This window comes from Notamacropus eugenii, chromosome 2 (assembly GCF_028372415.1).
Source record: "Notamacropus eugenii isolate mMacEug1 chromosome 2, mMacEug1.pri_v2, whole genome shotgun sequence".
NCBI classification, from domain to species: Eukaryota; Metazoa; Chordata; class Mammalia; order Diprotodontia; family Macropodidae; genus Notamacropus; species Notamacropus eugenii.
Window position 1 is genome coordinate 60,101,457 of NC_092873.1, and position 20,730 is coordinate 60,122,186.

At 45.6% G+C, this 20,730-nt stretch overlaps 1 protein-coding gene across 4 annotated transcripts in view; it reads left to right on the forward strand.

Annotated features, from left to right (window-relative positions):
- Window positions 1-20,730, forward strand: part of INPP5D (inositol polyphosphate-5-phosphatase D) — a 140,235-nt gene that overhangs the window by 44,439 nt on the left and 75,066 nt on the right. For all 4 annotated transcript variants that reach the window (XM_072640530.1, XM_072640528.1, XM_072640526.1 and 1 more), the window contains 3 exons: window positions 9,558-9,708; window positions 12,887-13,058; window positions 17,451-17,591. In XM_072640530.1, coding sequence (XP_072496631.1) covers window positions 9,558-9,708; window positions 12,887-13,058; window positions 17,451-17,591 — 464 coding nt within the window. The remainder of the gene's footprint in view (window positions 1-9,557; window positions 9,709-12,886; window positions 13,059-17,450; window positions 17,592-20,730) is intronic.

A 20,730-nucleotide genomic window follows, 5' to 3' on the forward strand; every position in this document is an offset into this window, starting at 1 on the left:
TGAGATTCCCCCTCCCCAGAAGTCTTCAAGAAGAGACTGGAATGACCCTTCATAGAGGCTGTTGTGCAGGGGCATCTCTACCCATGTTTGAGTGGAGGACTCCCCACAGCTTGCCCTCTCAGAGCTGGAGGAGCCCTCAGTTCTTGGGGGTTGGCCCCCAGTTTCTTGTCCTTGGAAGATGCAGCTGGGCCCAAGTTCTCCATTCTTTCCACTGAGAGCAATAACCTTGGCTTTACCGCCTCTATTGTAATCATTGACCAACTTCTACTCCCAGAATAACTCTGTGCCCCTCTTCCCATCTCTTCAAAGACCCCCAGCAAGCATTTCTCTCTGGACTGCTGCTCAGCCAGGTCTGCCATATACTCTATAAACAAAGGCACCCCAGAATGGTCAGCTGGTTCTTTAAGTAGGAGAGGGTGAGCCTGAGCTATTTAAGGGGGGAAAGCAACTGAAAAGCTGAATGTGGAGGCAGAGGATTTCTGCTGACACCCTGGTTCTGCCATTTACCTCATAGGAGACCTTGAACAAGTCACCTAGCCTACAGTTTCTCCATCTGTAAAATACCAAGACTGAACTTACTGACCTCTGAGGTCCTTCCCAGCTCAGAATCTATGATCTTATAAGTTAGCTCTAGGTCCAATCCCTTGTGAACTTGGACAATTCAATTTTATAAAATAAGCATTTATTAAATACCTACAGTTCTAGGTGCTAAGGATACAGAGGGAAGAGATGAAACAGTCCCTATGCTCAAGGGGAGGGGGAAGATATGTGACATGGACAAGTTGTTGTACAAGACTGTTAGCCTCAGTTTCTGGATCTGTAAAATGAGTATCGAGCTAGAAAACCTCTAACATCCCTCCCTTCCAGGTGCCATTTTGATCATTACAGGATACCATCATCCATCAATAAATAAGAATTTACTAAGCACCTACTATGTGTCGGACCTTGACTAGTTGTTGTGATATGATTACAAATAATGTAACAATTTGCATTCTATGGGAGAAACAACAATCACATATCTAAGTATATGCAGAATAAATGTAAAGACACTAAATAGAAGATAAATACAAGGCAGTTGTGGGGAGGGCACTAGTAGTTGGGGAGGTTGTCAGAAAAGGCTTCGTGAAGTATAAGGTGCTTTTGTGTGTCCCAAACCCCTTTGGTATCATTCTGGTCAAGTCTATGGGCCCTTTTGCAGACGAATGCTTTTCAATGAATAAAAGAAATACAGAGAATTACAAAGGAAATTGATTATATTGAAATAGTTACCAAATTTGGGGAGGAAAACAAAGTTCTTGGCCCCCAGGTCAAAAATCCCTGATGTAGAAAGTGGTGCTTGAGCTTGAAAGAGGAGGGGGATTCTGTAACATTCTGTAACAGAGGAGGGATGCCATGTGTGAAGAACTCAGAGACCAGCCTGCCTGGATTGTCAAGCATAAGAAGGGGAGTGATGTGTAATGAAGCCTCCCATAGGATGGTGATATGGCCCAGCCTAACCATATGGTCATAGTACATAGGGCCAAAGGGCATTAAGGGCTTCTGGTCCAAGCTCCCACCACCAACCCACTCCCTCATCATTTATCTTACGAGAACCTCAGAGCTGAAGGGATTTGCCCACATCCCATGCATAGTGAAGAACCCAGAGCCAGGATTTGAGCCCAGATCCTCTGACCCCAAAGGGGACCCCATGCTGCCTCATCTTCCCAAGTCATGAGATGCTGTGCCCTTGAGAAAGTGTTTTGACATTCAGTCCCATATTTTTAGAGATATCATATTCTCCTCTGGCTGCCAGCCTCTTTGCTCATGAAGACTATATGAGGTGGTAAAAAACACTCTGTTTGCTCAGACAAGAGGAAAGATAATAGCTGGTTGCTGGTTGACAACCTCAGAATTGTCCATCAGAGTCCGGGGGAAAACAAGGAAACAGACAGTTCTCGCTGATGGCACTGGAAATAGACAATCAGACAGCTCTAACTGGTTGGATGATGTGGGGAGGGGGAGGGGAAAGGGAGGGGGAGGGGAAGAAGGGGAGAGACTTATGTTTCTGTGTCTAATAAGTAAGGTAAGATGCTATGGGAATAAGCCTGAAGAAGCTTGCATTTGACCCAGCTAGGAAAGCTCATGTTACCAGCAGAGATATAGGAGAAACTAGAAAATGAGTTTTCAGCAGCTCTCCCCTTTTTCCCCAAATGATGTCACATCTGAATTTAACTCTGTTTGCTCCGAGTCCCCAGGAAGCTCAGTTTCTGGGGAGTGATTGGAAAGAGGGAGGCTTTTTGTTTGGTTTTGGTGACGATGCGCTGGATATGTTGACAAGTGTGTCATCTGTGTGCACATGTGTGCATGCATCTATGTGCACTGCCTGCATGCTTTTGTGCATGTGTGTATGCGTGGGTATGTGCAGCCAAGTCCTCCTGCCTGAAGTCCCAGCTTCTACTCAGTCCTGCTGACTTCTGTCCCCTCGGGGCCACTTCCATCTCACTTCCTCATTTCGAAGACCGCAGTAAACGTCTGAAGCTAAAATTATCAGTCACTCCCCTCCCCTCCCCATGGAGTCTGAATGTAGCCCTTTTCCTGGGTGGGCGAGTGAAGAAAAATTCAAGGCGCCCCAGTCTGGGGAATCTGACAGTGTAGCCAGGGACCAGACCTTCCTCTCCATCACTGTGGCTCTTCTAATCAGGGGCTGGAGGACTGGGAGGGTTGGGGGGGGGGGGTCTTTCTCCTCCTCTTTCAGGCCCAGTTGGGCCCAGCCTATTGGAGGCCTGTTCAGGGATTAGCAAAATGTAGGTTCCCTCCCACCACCAAAGGGCCGCAGCAGCACTTTTGGGGAGAAGACTTTGTGAGCATGTATATTTTTTTGCCTTTATAACCCCAGAGCCTAGCTCATGTTGTTCAGTCATTTTTCAGTTCTGTCCTAATCTTCCTGACCCCATCTGGGGTTTTCTTGGCAAAGATACTACAATGGTTTGCCATTTCCTTCTCTAGCTCATTTTATAGAGGTGCAAACTGAGGCAAACAGGGTGAAGTGACTTGCCCAGGGTCATACAGCTAGAAAGTATCTGAAGCTTAATTTGAACTCAGGTCTTGGTGCTCTAACTACTTAGCTGTTATTTAATATATGTTTGGGCTTTTTAAAAACATTGTATATTTATCCATTAATCCATTTAATTAATTACATTTTGAATTCTGAGTTGTCTCCCTTCCTCCTTCCCTGCACTAGAGAAGGCCAACATTTGACACAGACATACGTGTGAAAGCACACAGAGCATGCTTCCATGTATCAGTTCTTTCTTCGGAGGTGGATAGCATTTCCTTCATAGGTCCTCTGACGTTGATTTGAATATTCATGCTACTCAGAGTCATTCAGAATCATTGAACAATATGGCTGTTACTGTATACAATAGCTCTGCTCTGTCCCCTGTTCATTATCTCATGCAAGAGTTCCCATGTTTTTCTGAAGCCTCATCATTTTCCATAGCACACTAGCATTCCATCATAATTCTCACTTGATGGGCATCCCTGAAATTTCCAGTTCTTTGCCACCACAAAGAGAGTTGCTAGAAATATTTTAGAACCTATCGGTTCTTTGCCTTTTTCCCTGATCGCTTTGGGAAACAGACTTCTCAGCATCATATCTGTATCCTTCTCCAAGGATAACCTCCCCCCATCCACCCACCCACACTTGTGCCCTTGATCCATGTCCTCCTGCTTCCCCCAAGACCTTGCTGCCACTGTCACCCTCCCCTTCCCATGTGGCTTTCATCTCTCCCTCCATTGGCTCCTTTCCACTTGTCTACTTGTCTCCCCAGTCCTAAAAAGAAATTCTTTCCGTGACCTGACTCTTGTCTCATTTCTCTCTTTTCTTTCCCTGCTAAATCTATGTAAAAAATATACTTGAATGCTACCTGTTGTCTTTACATCATCTACACTTGCCAGTATATCTATCTCCTGTCCTCCCGCAGAGGATCGTGCCTTCTAATGGAAAAGGAGAAAGGGGGGAATCATTTAGCAAAAGTAGACAACATATCCAGAGAGTCTGCTGTTGTATGCTCTGTTGCACACCCACAATCCTCTACTTGGGAAGCAAAGAAGCAGTGCTTTCTCAAATCACTTCTTTGGGGCCAAACTTGGTCATTGTGATTTTGCATACTGCACAACTTTTTGAAAAAGTCGCCTCTGCTCACCGCCTCTACTTTCTCACTACCCACTTTCTCTTCAGCCCCTGGCTCCCTGGCTTCCATCCCAAGGGAGATCATATATATAAAGTGCTTTGCAAACTTCAAAGTCAGTTATTATTTTCCCCAGCACCCTAAGAAAACTGCCCCCATAAAGGTCACTGGTGATTAGCACTTGCTAAATGTAAGTGCCTTTGTTTCCGTCCACATCGTCACTCGTGACCTTGTGGAACCACTCGTTAGGAAGGACTACTCTCTTTCTCTTCCATCGGGGTCAAAGACCACATTCTCCCTATTCTCCCAGATCTCCACATATTCCTGCCCTTTGTGAGCTCTTCCTAACCCCCATAGTAAGGGTTGTTTTCCAAGGGTCTCTCCTTAGCCCTCTTCTCTCTTCATACTCTCTCTCGGCGACCTCATTAGCTTCTCAGGATTCAAATCCCCTCTCTGGGCAGATGACTTTCCAATCAACTCAACAATAAGCATTTATTTTTCATTAATTTTTTTTCCAATTAAGAAGTGTTTTCCCTCCCCTCATCGTTCCCTCCCCCCTCAAAAGGAAAGCAAAACTTTTGTGACGAATAATCATAGTCAAACAAAAAGAAAAACCTTTATTGACCGTGTTTAAAACTCTGCGTTTCACTCTGCATCCAGAGGCCCTCACCTCTCTGTCGGGAGACAAGGAGCAGTCCTCATCATGAGACCCCTGGAATCATGGTGGATCTGGGCGTTGCTCAGGGTTCTTCAGTCTTGCAAAGTCGTTTGTCTTTACAACACTGATGTTACTGTAACTTGTTCTCCTGGTTTTGCTCACTTCAGTCTGTATCTGTTCACATAAGGTTTTCCAAGCTCCTCTGAAACTGTAATTTTCTTATGGTGCAATAATATTCTGCTACCTTCATATACCACACTTTGTCTAGCCCAGGGGTGGGAAACCTGTGACTTCAAGGTCACATGTGGCCTTCTAGGTCCTCAAGTGTAGCTCTTTGATGGAATTCAAACTTCACAGAACAAATTTCCTTAATGAAAGAGGTAAAAAGGATTTTTTTCTGTGAAGTTTGGATTCCATCAAAGGGCCACACTTGAGGACCTAGAGGGCCACATGTGGCCTTGAGGCCACTGGTTCCCCACCCCTAGGCTAGCCATTCCCCAACTGATAGGCATCCCATTAATTTCTAGTTCCTTGCTATAAGAAAGTATATAATGGTCATTTTCCTCTTTCTTCTGTAGGGTATAAGCCTATCACTGGGTCAAAGGATACACACTGTTTCATTACCTTTGGAGTTCTAAACTGCTCTCCAGAAAGGCTGGACCAATTCAGAGTTCGGCCAATTGGGCACCAATATGTCTATTCTCCTGAAGCCATTTTCCCTTTCCTGTCAGCTTTGTCAATCTGATGGACATAAGATGGAACCCCAGAGATGCTTTACTGCTTTTCTTGAATTATTAGTAATTTGGAGTTTTTTTATGTCTATGGATAGCTTCAACGGGCATTTATTAGTACCTCCCAGACACTGGGCTAGGTACTGGAGACACAAAGAGAAAAATGAAACAATCCTCTCCTTCAACTGACATCACCATTACCTTCCCTGGCCTGTGTTCTGAGCTCCAGACCCACATTCCCATCTGTCTGCAGGATACCTCCCCTTGGTTATCACAACAGCACCTCAGAATCCTCATGTCCAAAACCACACACACACACACACACACACACACACACACACACACACACACACACACGAGTCCTTCTCTCTTCAGTATTTCCACTGGGGGCACGTCTACAATGAGGATATTGGGGTTCTTGCTCACTTTGCCCTCGTCCCTCACATTTCGTCAGTTATCAGGTCCTATCAATTCTACCACAGATTTAGAACTGAAACAACCAAGAGAATTCAACCCCCTCATTTTCCATATGAGGAAACTGAGGTCCACAGAAGTTTCAAGTTGCCATGGGCCCTGGTAAAACGAATTCTCACTCTTGCAAGATTTAATTTCTGAACATCCTTATGTGCTTTCTTCTTTCACCACATGATGTGGGCCCCTGGCTTCAGTAGAATAGAATCTCCTTATGATCAGGAACTGTTTTCTGTAGATATTTGTATCCCCAGGACTTAGCACAGCGTTCAGGATACAGTAAGCACTTCATAATTGCTTGTTGACTTAACATGACTTTATAAAGTATCGCTTTGTGGCCTGGCTCCAAATTGGCTTTCCAGCCTCATCAAACATCCCTCCCCTTCTGTCCAGTAAAATCAGATTTCTTGCTTTTCTTCTCATGTGACGTTGCATTTCCCATCTCTGTGTATTTGTACAAGTGCATTTCCTGTCCCCTCTGGACATGAGAGTCCCTGCCCCCCTTCCAGGTTCAGGCTGCCCCCCACAGGGGGGCCCTTTGAATTCCTCCAGATTCTCCCTCCAGAGCCCAGAGGTCCCACAGAGGCCCCGGTAAAGCAGGTGGAGGCACAGGAAAGGACATGAGGAGGCCAGGGTACAGCAAATGGAGGTGCAGGGCCTATAGCTTGGGCTCCGTAGCCTCTGTCCTCCCTCCCGGATCTAGCTCCCAAGTGTTGTTGAGAACAATGCCCTCCCAGCATCCTTAGAAGGATGTATGAGAGACCAGCTCCCAGCTACACTTTACTGGGCAGTATTTTCTTACAGGAATTTTCAAAGTTTGCTCTTACTCACCCCACTTCCTTCCCCCTTGTGCCTCTGGCCCTGTGGCTTTCTCCCTCTGACTCCCCTTTTTGCCTTTCATCTCAGAATCAGAGAACCACAGGATATTAGAACTGGAAGGGGATTTGAGGTCATTGAGTCCAACTGCCTCATTTTTACAGATGAGGAAACTGAGGCAAGGGGTAGAGGTGATGTCACCCAGGGGCAATGCTAGGATTTAAAACCAGCAATAGCTGTGCGTTTGAACACTTTAAAATGGAAAAAGCACTTTTCATCCATGAACTCATTTGTGGTTTACACAGCCTGTGAGGTGAGCGCTCTCTATGATTATTACCATTTTACATATCAACAAATTGAGGCTCAGAGAGGTGGTCTTGCCATCATTCTAGGGAAAAGCAAAATGGAACAAGCTCCCTTATTTCCTGGGATAATGATGAATAAGTATAAAGAAACTGGATTGCATATTTAGAGATCCTGGAAGGATTTCAGAAGCCATGGATGTAGGTTCTTAGTCAAAAGATCTGAGTTCAAATTTTGCCTCTGACACTTACTACCCATGTGACCTTGGGCAAGGAACCTCACCTCCTAGGTCTCCATTTCCTTATCTATAAAATGAGGGATTGACCAAGATGCCCTCAAAGACCCTTCTCACTTGAGATCTGAGACTGTAATCTGGGTTCAAACCCAGTTTTGCCTCTTCTTACCTGTGTGAACTTGGCCAGGTGACTTCCTGTTACTATGACCCTCTGTTCCATGATGGTCTTGGATTGCATGGCCTATGAAACCTCTTCCAGCCCTAGGGCTGTGGACTCATGTTGGCCAAAGCCTTTGGAGAACTCAAGAAGACCCAAAGAATATCTGAATGACTGGGAACCATTTAATGCTCCAAGGTTTGCCAAGGGCCTCCTTCACATCTCGTCTGCTTCCCACAGTCACCCTGGGAGGTGGGTGCTGTTACTAGCCCCATCTTGAAGATGAAGAAACTGAAGTTCAGAGAAACGTATCCAGGGTCACATAGCCAGGAAGTGACCAAGCAGACTTAGGATCATGGGACCATTGGGCTTTAGCTGGAAAGGAATTTGGATGCCATGAGTTTACTCCTTTCATTTTCTAAACAAGGAGTGAGGCACATGAAGCATTTAAGTGACTTGCTCAGGGTTACACTGCCAGTTGTCTCTCAGGCAGGATTTGAACTTCCTGCCTTGAAACCCAGGGACCTATCCACTTCTCCATAGTGCCTCTAAGACACAATAGTGCTGTGACTCACTGCACTGCTTCCTGCTGGTTCCAAAAAGCTGAAAGGCAAGAGAGTTGAGTAAAACAGTCCACTTCTGGAAACTCAAGCTCAATGTCCCATCTCATACCTCCGTACCTGTACATAGGCTGGTCGCCCCTACATGGAAGACACTCCTTCCTCACTTTTGCTTCTTAGTCTCCCAATGAGCCTTGGCAGGAAGCTTTTCTGACCTTCTGCCTCATTGACCAAGACTCCCTTTGGGGTGTTCCTTTATCTGTGAACCCCCCAGTGAAATGGAAGATCCCGACGGGCAAGGGATATTTCACACTTCTCTCTCGAATTCCAGCACCCATCACCATACCTTGCATGGAAGAAGTACTGCATTGATGTATGTCCTATGAATCAGCATCAAAGATGCCTGATTTCTCTGTCCTTAGACACTCAGCATTCCTTCCTCTTCTTTCTGCACCGGCAAGATTAAGGAGTCACTCACTGCTTAGCCCAGGTCTAGCCCTTAGCACCAAGTCTGGCACATAATCAATGTTGGTGACTTGACCAGCCACACGGACTTCACTGTGATAGAGGATTGTCCTATGAGAAAATTCCCTCCACCAACCCTCTCTGCAGTTTAGTATCTTAATTGCCCGAGGGCCCCTTCTTCATTACTGATCCTCCACTCCATGGCTGCTGATTTCAGGGAACAAACACTGAATTTGGAGGAAGGGGATCTGAGTTTAAAACCTCCCCAGCCTCACCTTGGAAAAGGATAAATCCAGTTCTTCTGGCTTGGAGGCCACGTTGCCTCTCAGATGTTTCATAAATGCTCACTGAATTTCTCTGGCTCTCTTGCCATGACCCCAAGGAAGCCAAACAGGGGGGTCTCCTGGGACTTAGAACATCCTTTGGGCTGAGGAATTTTTACAAAAATAATTGTTGCTCCTGTTTCAATAAAGTTTACAAAACCTTTTCCCCACAGAGGAACTCAGGAACTCGGAGGTCTGACTCTTGATGTTCTGTTTCACAGATAAGGAGACTGAGACTCAGGGCATAAAGGTGCCTTGAACAGGATTCAAACCCATGTTTCCTCCCTTCCAGGGCAGCTCAATTTCCCTTAGGTTCCACTGCCCCGCCCCCATCTCCCACCCCCACAACAAGACCTGCCCCAGCCAGCCAGCGAGCTAGAAGTGAAACCAGCCCTTTGGACAGATTTGTCAGAGGACTTGAAAAGTCAACTGTGGCTTTAGTCTGACTTTGCAGGTTGGAGAGGGGGGGAGGGAAGTCTTTCTCCCTCATGTCAAATGGCTGTGAGTAGGTGTTGGGGGGTGGGGAAGGTGGGCCCAGTGGCTAGTGGAGGCCCCTGCCAGCCTGTTCTTGTCATTTTAGTGTTGGAGGGCAGTCCTGTTCCCAGGGCAAGGCACTAAGGTGGGACCATCTTTTAAAGTAACTTTTTTTGGGTGGGGGTCTGTTCTCAGGCATCCGAAGGGGTTCCTGTCAGGTTTTTCACCAGCCTGGACCAGCTCATAGAGTTCTACAAGAAGGAGAACATGGGCCTGGTGACCCATCTGCAGTATCCTGTCCCACTAGAGGAGGAAGAGGCAGGAGATGAAGTAGAGGAGGAAACAGGTAAGAGAGGAGAGGACAGAGGCCAAATGGGGCTCCCTGTGACTTCAAGTATTACTCTGCTCAGGTCAGTTGGAACCTCTGAATCTCCCAGCCAGAAGGGGCCTCAGAGGCCAACTCCTTCATTTTTACAACTGAGGAAACTGAGGCTCAGACTAGCTAAGGGACTTAATTTCAGAGATCCAGAAGGGGTCTCAGAGGTCATCTAGTAGTCCAGTTCTCTCATTTTACAGAGAAAGAAACCAGGACTAGGGAAGTTGAATGTCTTGTCCAAAGTCACACAGATAGTAATCCAGGTCCTCTGCCTCCAGAGATGTCCACTGCTCAGTGTTGTGTGCTCTAGGCACACAAGAGCCAGGCAGGACAAGTCCAGAAGCCCATCACCATCATCGTCGTCTCCTCTTCTCCAGACTGAACCTCCCCATTTCTTCCAACCAACCCATGGAGGACAGGAGGGAAGGCTCCTCCCAGAGGCCCCTGGTGCCATAGTGGTCAGAGAGAGGGCTGACCTGAGAGTCAGGTTCCACCTAAGATCCTCAATTCTCTGTGTGACCCTCAGCAGCAGGTCATTTCACTTTCTAGGACTCACTTTCCTTATCTGTGAAATGACTCAAAGGTCTCATGCCTCTTCAGCACCAAATCTAGGCTGCTATGATGCTCTGACCACTTTGATTCCCACCCACCCCCAAACATTCTCCACCCTATCTATATCTTTCCTAAATTGTGGTTCCCAGAACTGAAAAGAATGTCTCACCAAAGCAGAGTCCAGTAGGGTTACCATCTTACTCTCCAAATCTCTGCCTCCCTTAACAGAGAGGTGGCTCAGTGGCTAAAGCACTGGGTCTGGAGTCAGGAAGACTTGACTTCAAACCCAGCCTCAGACATATACTACATGTGTGATGCTGGGCAAGTCACTTAACCGCAACCTGCCTCAGTTTCCTCAACTGTAAAATGGGAATGACAGCCCCTTCTTCCCAAGGTGTCTATGACGATCAAAGGAAATCTTTGTAAAATGTTTTGCCAGCCTTAAAGGACTGTATCAATGTTAGCTGTTATCATTATCATCATAGGTTAAGATCACACTAGCTTTCTGGACTGCCATATCATACAGTTTACTCACAGTGACCTGGAAGTCCACTAAGACCCACAGATCTTTTCCAGACAAACTGCCATCTAGTCCTGCCTCTCACATCTAGTCCTTGTGAGGATGAATTTTTGAACCCAACTGTGAGGTTTCATATGTACTCCCATTAAATTCCATCATATTAGATTGAGCCTGGTAGGATATGTTTGAATCCCTCTGTCCTCTCATGTCATGGCTGCCCCTCCTCCCATGTGGTGGCTGCCCCTCCTGGCCTTTTGCAAGTCAGATGAGCTTGCATTTATCTGAGTCATTCGCGATCATGTTAACCAACATAAGGCCAAGCATAGATCCCTGGGGCATTCCACTGGAGACCCCTGTCCAAGCAGACATCGATCCTGACTGTTCTTGCATCTAGCAATTTACCCAGTTCCCAATCCATATACTTGTACTATCAAATACTCCATGTCTCCCCATGTTTTTCATGAAATAGTATAAGAGTCTTTCTCCAATGCTTTCCTAAAATCTAGGTAACTTCTCTCTACGCTATATTCCATTTAACTTCCAGTTCCTTTTCTCTTTTGAACACTGGGGCATTTACCCAACTTGGATTCTCCATGAATGTTCAGAGCTTGCTGGCTGTGGCCTAACAGGATGCAGATCCTCTGGGCCTGGTGATATTCCCCTGGGTCCTACTGCTCCCTCTCCTTTACCTCCCTTTCCACTTCCACTGGGGTTGAGAACATCTGGCCCTGGATTACATTCTTTCTGATCTGAACTTTCTTCTGGCTTTGGAAGTCCATGGCTAGAACTGAAAAGGGATCATTAATTCAGCCTCTTGTTTTACAGGTGAGGAAACCGAGGTGTAGAGATATGGCATGGCTGACCCAAGATGGCCCAGCCAGGCCTCAGAGCAGGTCTCCTGATTCCTGGGCAGCCTTCCTCTACACCATCAGATTCTCAGCCTTCTTTGGGGGGGTCCCAGGAGCATGGCAACCTCCCCTCCTGCCCAGTGGTCTCTGTTAAGCTGCCTCCAGAAGGGCACTGAATGATTCTAAACTGTTGGCAGTTGTCACTTTCAGCCACCACATCCAGTTCTGGTCCCATCCAGGCCATATACTGATGGGGACCTGCCGAGATACAGACCCCCTCCCACATGATGCTTTCCAACAAGGCCAGAAAAGTGATTTCATTTTGTGGCCAGCATCCCCTCTCAGAAAGAGAAGTGTGCCCGAATTACCTTAAGGCGCTGTTGCTAAGGGCTGAATGTCTGTGGCTTTTGCCTACATGGATAAAACATGTATCATGTTCTATTCTGAGCCTCTCCAGTGACTGCCCATCATTCTATCTCTCAGGCTCAGTGAGTCATGGTGCTCCTTAGAACCCTAGGCCAGCAAATACAAACATACCCCACTCCTTTAGAGCATAACCAAGCCAAAGAGCCACCTCCCACCTTGAGAGCTGTGGCTGGGCCCAGTGGCATAGGGGATTGGCTTTCCTTCATGACCATTTTATCATGTGGGAACCACACTGGACAAGTTCTTGGGGGCCCCTCTCAGGGCATAAGAATCTGGGTGTCTGGTTCTGGTTGGGGAAGGGAAGTCCTGTTTCCTTGAGATGGTGAGTGGTGGTGGTTTCCACACATTCATGCTTTGGTAGGATGGAAACTGTCCAGAGAGATCTGAGTTAATTCCCCTTTTTCAGTTTGAGTCATGGGTTTCCTCTCAGTGCGGGTAAAGCACCCCATTCTAATTTCCAAGTTAGGGGTCATCCATTCTCCTTTGAGGGTGATGAGCAAGGCCATGGGCACCATTGGCAGGCAAAGGGAGGAGAGAGGGGATAAAGAATGGAAAACAAGGCAGAGGAGAGTGGTGATCCAAACAGCATATGTCAAGGGCCTGCTCTGTGCCAGGCCATGAGGGCACAAAGCCACAAAGGGCCCTGGCCTGCCGTCTGGTAGCTTCTATCCTAATGTGGGGGGAGCTCCCGGATAAGAGACAGCTACCACTGCAGGCGGCTTTTCTAAAGGCAACGTGGAATGTGCGGAGCTGAGACTTCAGCTTCAGCCAAAACAACCTTCTGCCTTTTTCCCTGGAACAGAATTCTTCATCTCACCGCCGGAGCTGCCTCCCAGAAACCTTCCCCTGGCATCGGGCTCAAGTGAGGCCAAGGAAGTCGCTCTTCCCGTGGATAATTCCAGAGTCATGGAACACAGCCCATTATCACTGTCTGAGACGCTGCTTCAGCGCCTGCAGGGCCTGGACACCAGCGGGTGAGTTCTTGTCCCTGTGGGAGAAGGGGGGGATGCAGTGGTCGCTCTCAGAAAACCAACCTCAGCAAGCTCGGAGGGAGCAGGTATTGAAGTAGGATACATCGGCACTCTTACGGTCCCTGTCCCCTCAAAGCTGCTGCAGAACTTCCACCAGAAATCAATGAGTTCGTGTATGTGGTCATTCAATAAATGTTCATGTATTCACTCAAGGAATGTTTGCTGGTCACCTGTGATGGGCAAGGCATTGTGGGAAGGGCTGTGAGGGATATGGAGAAAAGCATCTGAGTGGCCTCTACCCTCAAGGAACTGCATGTTCCTCTTACCTATTTGGAGCTGACAGACTAAGGCTTCTTCCAGAATGGGGCCAGAGGGCTGAGCAGGGCTTACGTTCTGGATGGATGCTCATTCTAGACCTGAGGAACAGATACAAAAAGCTGGTCAATGTGAGGAACCACAGGTCAGAAGCACCTGTGATCCTCCAGCATCCTGGGGAGACCAAAAGAGGCCAGCTAGGCCTGACCTAGAGTCTGAGAGAGACCGTCAATAAGCAAATCATAACGAGTAATCTTTATAATAACTCCCAGTGATGCTACGTTTTAAGGCCTGCAAAGAGCTTTTCTCCCAACAACCCTGCAAGACAGGTTTGACAGTACCTGGGAAAGAGTCCTGGCATTAGAGTCAGTGCCTGGATTCAAAGCCTGACCCTGAGGCTTATCACCCGTGTGACCTTGGGCAAGTCACTTAGCTTACATAGGCCTCAGTTTCCTCACATGTAAAATGAGGGGATTCATTAAGATGACCTCTGAGGTCCCATAATCCTATGACTGAGGCTGAATTCACCAGGACAAGAATGGGCAGTTTCCAGATCAAAGAGAGGAACTCTGCAGGGGGATTTGCCAGCTAGAGCACCAAGGTCCTTTTGGATCGGTCTGTGTGGTGTTCACTCACATGTCTCCTCCCCTTGATGGGGGTGCAGCTTGTGTTACAGATCACACCAACCCAAGACGATACCCAGGATGTCACCAGGCAGCATTAATATGCTGAGGCCGAACTGTAAAAAGAAGTATTCTGAGTTCAGAGAGGAAAGAGAAGCTTTAACCCCATAAGCCAAGCCACCATTGGTAGAACTAAAGTCATAGGATTGTAGACTTTGAAATGGAAGGGACCTCAGAGGTCACGGAGCCCCATCCTTTCATTTTACAGATAAGGAAACTGAGATATGGGGATGTAAGTGACTTGTCCCGGGTCCTAAAGTCAACTCCAGTGCCCATCTACTGCATCCTGCTGTAACTCAACGATACCAGAATGTCCTGGTCTTGCAGTGCATAGTTATAAATCCTAGCTTCTGAATTAATGACAAAGTCAGTGATAAACTCCTGACTTCCATGAAACCACCTCAGGGACCCAGAAAATAGCGCTTTAAATCTTATCTTCTCTGCATACTTCTCAGAATATTTTTACATCATAGAATAAAAATACCAATTTTATAGACATGAAATTTCATGTCAAAAATCGTTCCATCAATCAAATGGCCTTCCCCAGCCTTGGGTGCATATGTCAGTCATGTTGCTGAGGCCCAGAGAGCAGGTGGAACAGATCTTCAGCAGCCCCTTGTAAAAGTAAGGACCCTGACATACACTGGAGGGCCTGCTATCACAGGTTCTTTGATGTGCTTCTCTAAAAGGAAAGCAACCTTTGAGGGGTCAACAGTAACTTTAATCAAACACATATATCATTCACTTAGCTCAAAGGAAAAAGTCAGCACCCTGAACTTCAGAGAAAATACAGAGAAATACAGATCAATAGATAGGGCTTCCAGCTAGTTTACATAAGTAATACATACATCACAGATCAACAGACAGATCCAGCTGTCTGAACATTACATATATACATAGTTAGCAGAGAGAGAAGCACCAACATCGGTGGTTTCAAAGCGGAGGGGCTTGTTAGCAGCTGCCCAGAGTCTCCTCTGGCCAAACAAACACTTCCAATGAGTAAGCCCCAAAGTAAAACCTCACCTCAGAGTATTTATACATTTTTAAGAGCCAGAGGGCATCATAACCCTTGAGAATCAGTGCCTTATTACAAAATTAACAAAAGGGGTGGGCCTCCCCTAATTAAGCTTCCCTTAATGGGCAGGCCCATTAATGAGTAGGGAATATCTTTAACTCTCATAATTACCATTGCGCCTCCCCTAATTAAGCTTCCCTTAATGGGCAGGCCCATTAATGAGTAGGGAATATCTTTAACTCTCATAATTACCACTGCACCCCTCCTAGTCCATCCCTGACCAAGGATAGCCAAGAGCATGGGGTGGAGACCTTGTGTAGGATCCCATTCGTTACTGTGAGGGATTGATGCAGAGGAGGGATCCACCATTCCATAGGTAAAGTGTCTCTCCTCCCCACCATGTCTCACACAAAAAAGCTACTGGGGCCCAAGGACTCCTGTTGTCTCAGGGGAGACAAGCTGTCCCCCACAGGATGCATCTGTCAATTGGTATACAACTAAGTGTTCAGGAAACACTTCTCAGTCACTAGCAAGACAATATGGTTATACCAATGCCCCTGGGCTTCTGCACTGACCACTCCCATCACCCCTTTTCTCTCGTCAGAGGTCAGAGATCCTCAGACCCTGGCCCTCACTCCTCTATGTTTTTTTGGATTTACTTTTCCTATTGGAGTGACAACGCGCTATTTGTAGAATCACCAGCTCTTGGGCTTCCCTTTATATGCCCTGTAAGTAACCACTACTGCCATCATGTCCTATGCAGTGCTCATTTATTGCTCTCCATCCCTCCAGGCAGCTAAATGACAGTCTTGGAATCAGAAAAACCCAAGTTCAAATCCTCCCTCAGATACTCACTAGATATGTGATCCTGAGCAAGTCATTCAACCTCCTTCAGCCTCAATTTCCTCATCTGAAAAAAATGGAGACATAAATAGTATCTACCTCCCAGGGCTATTCTGAGGAATTAATGAGATAATATATGTAAAGAACTTTGCAAACCTTGAAGTACTGGATAAATACTGGCTCTTATTACTGTAATTATCTTTCCGTATAACTCTTCAGCTGCCCATCTGTCCAACTATCCATCTTACCAGTCATTCTTCTGTCCACCTTGCAGCCAACCGGCCTGTTTTTGCAGAGTACCCACAGTACTCTGTGGAGCACCCAAAGGGGAAAAGAGACACACCTTCTGCTTCTGATGATCTTGTAGACTGCTAGCCAGTACAGCATGAACATACGGAATAAGTTATCACAAAACAGCATAGTCATAGGTTTAGAATAATAGAATTCAAGTGCTCTAAGGTTGCTGAGTAAAAACGTGACCATTCAAGTGAGGTTAACAGAGAAAACTATTAATGACTCAATGATCAACTCTATGAATTACTTTCCCCCTCTCTACACAGACATATTTGTTTCTCCCATCATTTCACAGTAACATTGTTAATGTATGATAACCAAACCAGAAGTCCATTGTCACATCATCTGGCTAATGACCCATTTAAGTTAGCCAACACGTATATATTCAGGTCCCTACTACATGTTAGGCACTGCTCTAAATTCTGGGACACAAGGGAAAGTGTGATATTATGGACCCAAGAGGCAGAGCTTGGATCTGGTGACCACAGAACCAACAGTTTGTACCAGGACAGTGCTTTTCTGCAGCCCAAACTCATCCAAGTAGACTGATCTGGGAAGAAACAGAGGCTGAGTGTAGGGTTTGTCCAACAAGGATGATGGAGAAGACAGTTCCAGAGAACTGGAGTCACAGAGTCAGATGTGGAGTGATCAAAAAAGATGTGGAGTTTGGTAAATCAGAGTTCTGTGGTCTTTAGGGAATGATCAGGTATAGGTAGCATCCCCTTCCCAATAGCATCTCCCCAATCCCATGCTTCTGCTAATTGTCTGGACCCGTGATAGAACTCCGACCGGCAGAAATGCTGCTATACTACACTTGTGCAGGGGCTGCACCTGCCTCTTCCCTACCCCTGTGATTCAGCTTGAATTGCCTTCTCTGCTGTTGGGATAATTAAGTCAAGTCTAAAGTATTTATGAAGTGTTCACTATTTACTACACATGGTGCCAAGTTCTGAGGTTACAAAGAAAGTCCCAAACCTTCATTTCACTTCTTTTGCCTCTCCATGTGTCACAAGTTCTCTCTCCCAGACCACTACAAAAGAGACCATTCCAAGGGCTAACAGCAGAGGGGACATTCATGTGTCAGTGAGCCAGTCATTCCTCTGTACAAATATCCATCCAGCCAACCAATTGTTCGTATTTCTCTTGCCCGAGGATGCAAACTAATGATTACTCTTTATTGTAGATATGAAGAGTTGGTAGCAATGATGGGTCCATGAATTAATACATGCTATTATTATCTCCAAGACTTCCTGAAGAGCACCTGAAAGCCATCCAAGATTACGTGAACACTCAGATCACCATGGATGCTGAATTTGTGAAGACGGGCTCCAGTAATCTCCCCCATCTCAAGAAACTAGTCATGGTCCTCTGCAAAGAGCTCTACAGGTAGGCGCAGAAAAGTGGAGATAAAAATGCTGCTGATCCTTCCATCAATGAGGGACAATCTCTTGTCATCTAATCCCATACTGTTATTACCATGCCACCAGAACTAGCATCACTGCTGCTGTCATTATCATGACTGACACTGCCATTGCTGTGGCTACTGTTACTAATATTATCACCATTAACACAGAAAGAACTATTAGTACTACTGCCATTACTGCTACTATTGGGATCAAAGATACAGAGCTGAAAGGGACCTCAAGATTCAGGACTGCCATCATTCCTCCTACCACCACCACCTCCATTACTGTAGCAACCATTGCTCCTACCATCTTTATACCTACCATTATTATAATGATCAAGGCATGTTCTGGATAGCTTCTTGAAGACACTACTAGGAGAAGCATTACCATATTTGTCATCCCTGTTATAGTTCTTACTACTTGTATCCCTACCACTGCTAACACTACTACTATCCCTGCTGCAACTGTTTATACCATGACTATTATTTAATCCTCCTCCTCCTCTTACTACCATCACCACTCCCACTCCCTCCATAAATATTGCTATCACTACTACCGTTAGTATTGTTATCCAAGCTATTGCTACACCCCATCCCATAATTATCACAAACATTACTACCACATCACAACTATTCTTATGACCACCATTTTAATTTCTGTCACTACTATTATGAATAATTATTACCAATATTTATTGCTACTGTTTGTATTAATATCAATAGAATATCACTAATAACCAGTTACAGAGACTTATGAAGGACAGTTCAAAGTACCTACATTATATTTTAAAATTTGTTTTTTTGATGTATCACAGTCACTTGAGGTGAAGGGGAACCCTCCCATCCTCCAGATTGAATTCACTCTTATGACAGAGCCACAACTGAACAAAAATATTTGATACTATGACCACATCTGACAAGAGATATGTCATTCTGTCCTGGTAATCTCCCCACACCTCACCTGTCTGTCATAAAAAGAGAATATTTCCTTGTATTTTCTTTGGGATCTTTATCAATTTTTTTCAGTCGTTCAGCATTCAAATGCCTTTTATGATCTCTTCATTTACATGATAGTTGCTAAATACAGTGTTCTGTGAGTTATGTTCATTTCATTCTCCATTCATACAAATTCCTCACATTTGTCATTTCTTATTGAACAACAATATTCCATTTAAAAGCACACCAAAGGTTTTTTCAGTGATTTTCCAGTTAATGGGCAACTATTTAGTTTCCAGTCTTCGCTACTGCAAAGATGCTGCTCTGAATATTTTAGTGAATACTAGACCTCTCTTTCTTTCTTTGACATCTTTGAAATATATGCCCAGTGGTGGGATCACTGGGTTGAAGGTGTGAATGGGCTCCGGGGGGTGGGGAACCTGTGACCTCAAGGCCACATGTGGCTCTCTAAGTCCTCAAATGCAGCCCTTTGACTGAATCCAAATTTCACATGACAAATCCCCTTAATAAAAAGATTTGTTCTGTAAAACTTAGCCTCAGTCAAGAGGCTTGCACCCAAAGACCTAGAAGGTCACATGTGGCCTCAAGGCTACAGGTTCCCCACCCCTGGGCACTTTTCATGGATAATTCAAACTCAAAAGGCAGAACACCTGAGCCAGTTTCCCCCAGTTTTACCCCAGCCATATAGTTGACGGCTATTCATCTGCCTCTTTCTCCAAAACTTCTTCAACACTGATGCTTCCCATATTTTGTGGGTTTTGCTGATTTATATGGTTTGGGGTGACCTCTCAGAATTGTTTTAATTTGCCTTTCTCTTACTGTTGGGGATCTGGAATGTGTTTTCATATGATTGTTTATAGTTTGCAATTCTTTGGAAAGCTTTTTATATCTGTTGACCATTTCTCTTGGGAAGATGTGTATGCACGTACTTGTTTAGAACAAGATTAGATTTGGAGTCAGAGGCTCTTGATTCAAGTTTCACTCTGCTACACACTATTGCTTTTACTTTTGGCAAGTTACCTCCTTCCTGGGTTGCAGTTTCTCCCTGGGTAAAATGAGAGTTGGCTCCTTCCAGCTTTAAGTTCTATTGAATTACATGGGCACACAACTGAGCTTAAAAGTACCAAATGATTAGAAAAAACTAGCTTGGGAGTTAGGAAACCCTGGTGGTTAGTCTTGTCTCTGCCACATCCTAATTGGGTGGTGCTGGTGAGTCACCCACCCTCTCTGGGCCTCAGGTTCCTGGCTATAAGATAAGAGTCATCATATTTTCACTACCACAAGGTGTTGTGAGGGTCATAAGCACGTAATCAAGTGAGGTAATAGATAGGAAAGTGCTTTCACACTTTTCTTTGGGTTATCTTGTCTCTGCATGTACTGTTTGAACTCTTGTAAGTCCCTTCCGTTTTCTGGGCTTCTTACCTTACCAAGATGAGGGTTTGGGCTAAAGGTTGTCTAAGTTTCTGTCTGCTCTATGCTGGCTATGATAATGCAGCTAAGAATATTTTAGTATGTGCTAGACCAGGGATTGGGAACCTGTGGCCTTGAGGCCACATGTGACCTTCTAGGTCCTTGGGTGTAGCATTTTAACTGAGTCTAAATTTTACAGAACAAATCCTTTTACTAAGGGGATTTGTTCTGTGACATTTAGTTTCAGTTAAAGGGCCACAGCTGAAAACCTAGAGGACCACATGTGGCCTCAAGGCCACAAGTTCCCCACCCTTGGGCTAGACCTTTTTCTCCTTCTTTTCCCTTTCCCCTCCCCTCCCCTCCCCTCCCCTTCTCTCTCTCTCTCTCTCTCTCTCTCTCTCTCTCTCTCTCTCTCTCTCTCTCTCTCTCTGTGTCTCCTTCCCTCCCCCTCTTTTTCTCTCCTCTGGAGTATATATTCCCAGTAGTGGGCTTACTGAGTCAAAGAATATGGATGGCTTAGATACTTTTTATGGATAATTCAAAATCTAGAGGTAGACTTTATGGCTGGTGTAATTCCCACCCCATCCCCCAAACAGGATTTTTCCTTCTTTGATCTTTGCCAGATTTATCTTTTACTTAATTCCTGGAGATGAAGTGTCCATTTGCTTTGTCAAATAGTGTCCACTTGGTACAAGAATTTCTTGATGATTGATCCACTCCCTTTAATTGCAGGTGCAGGGAAGATGTCTATTA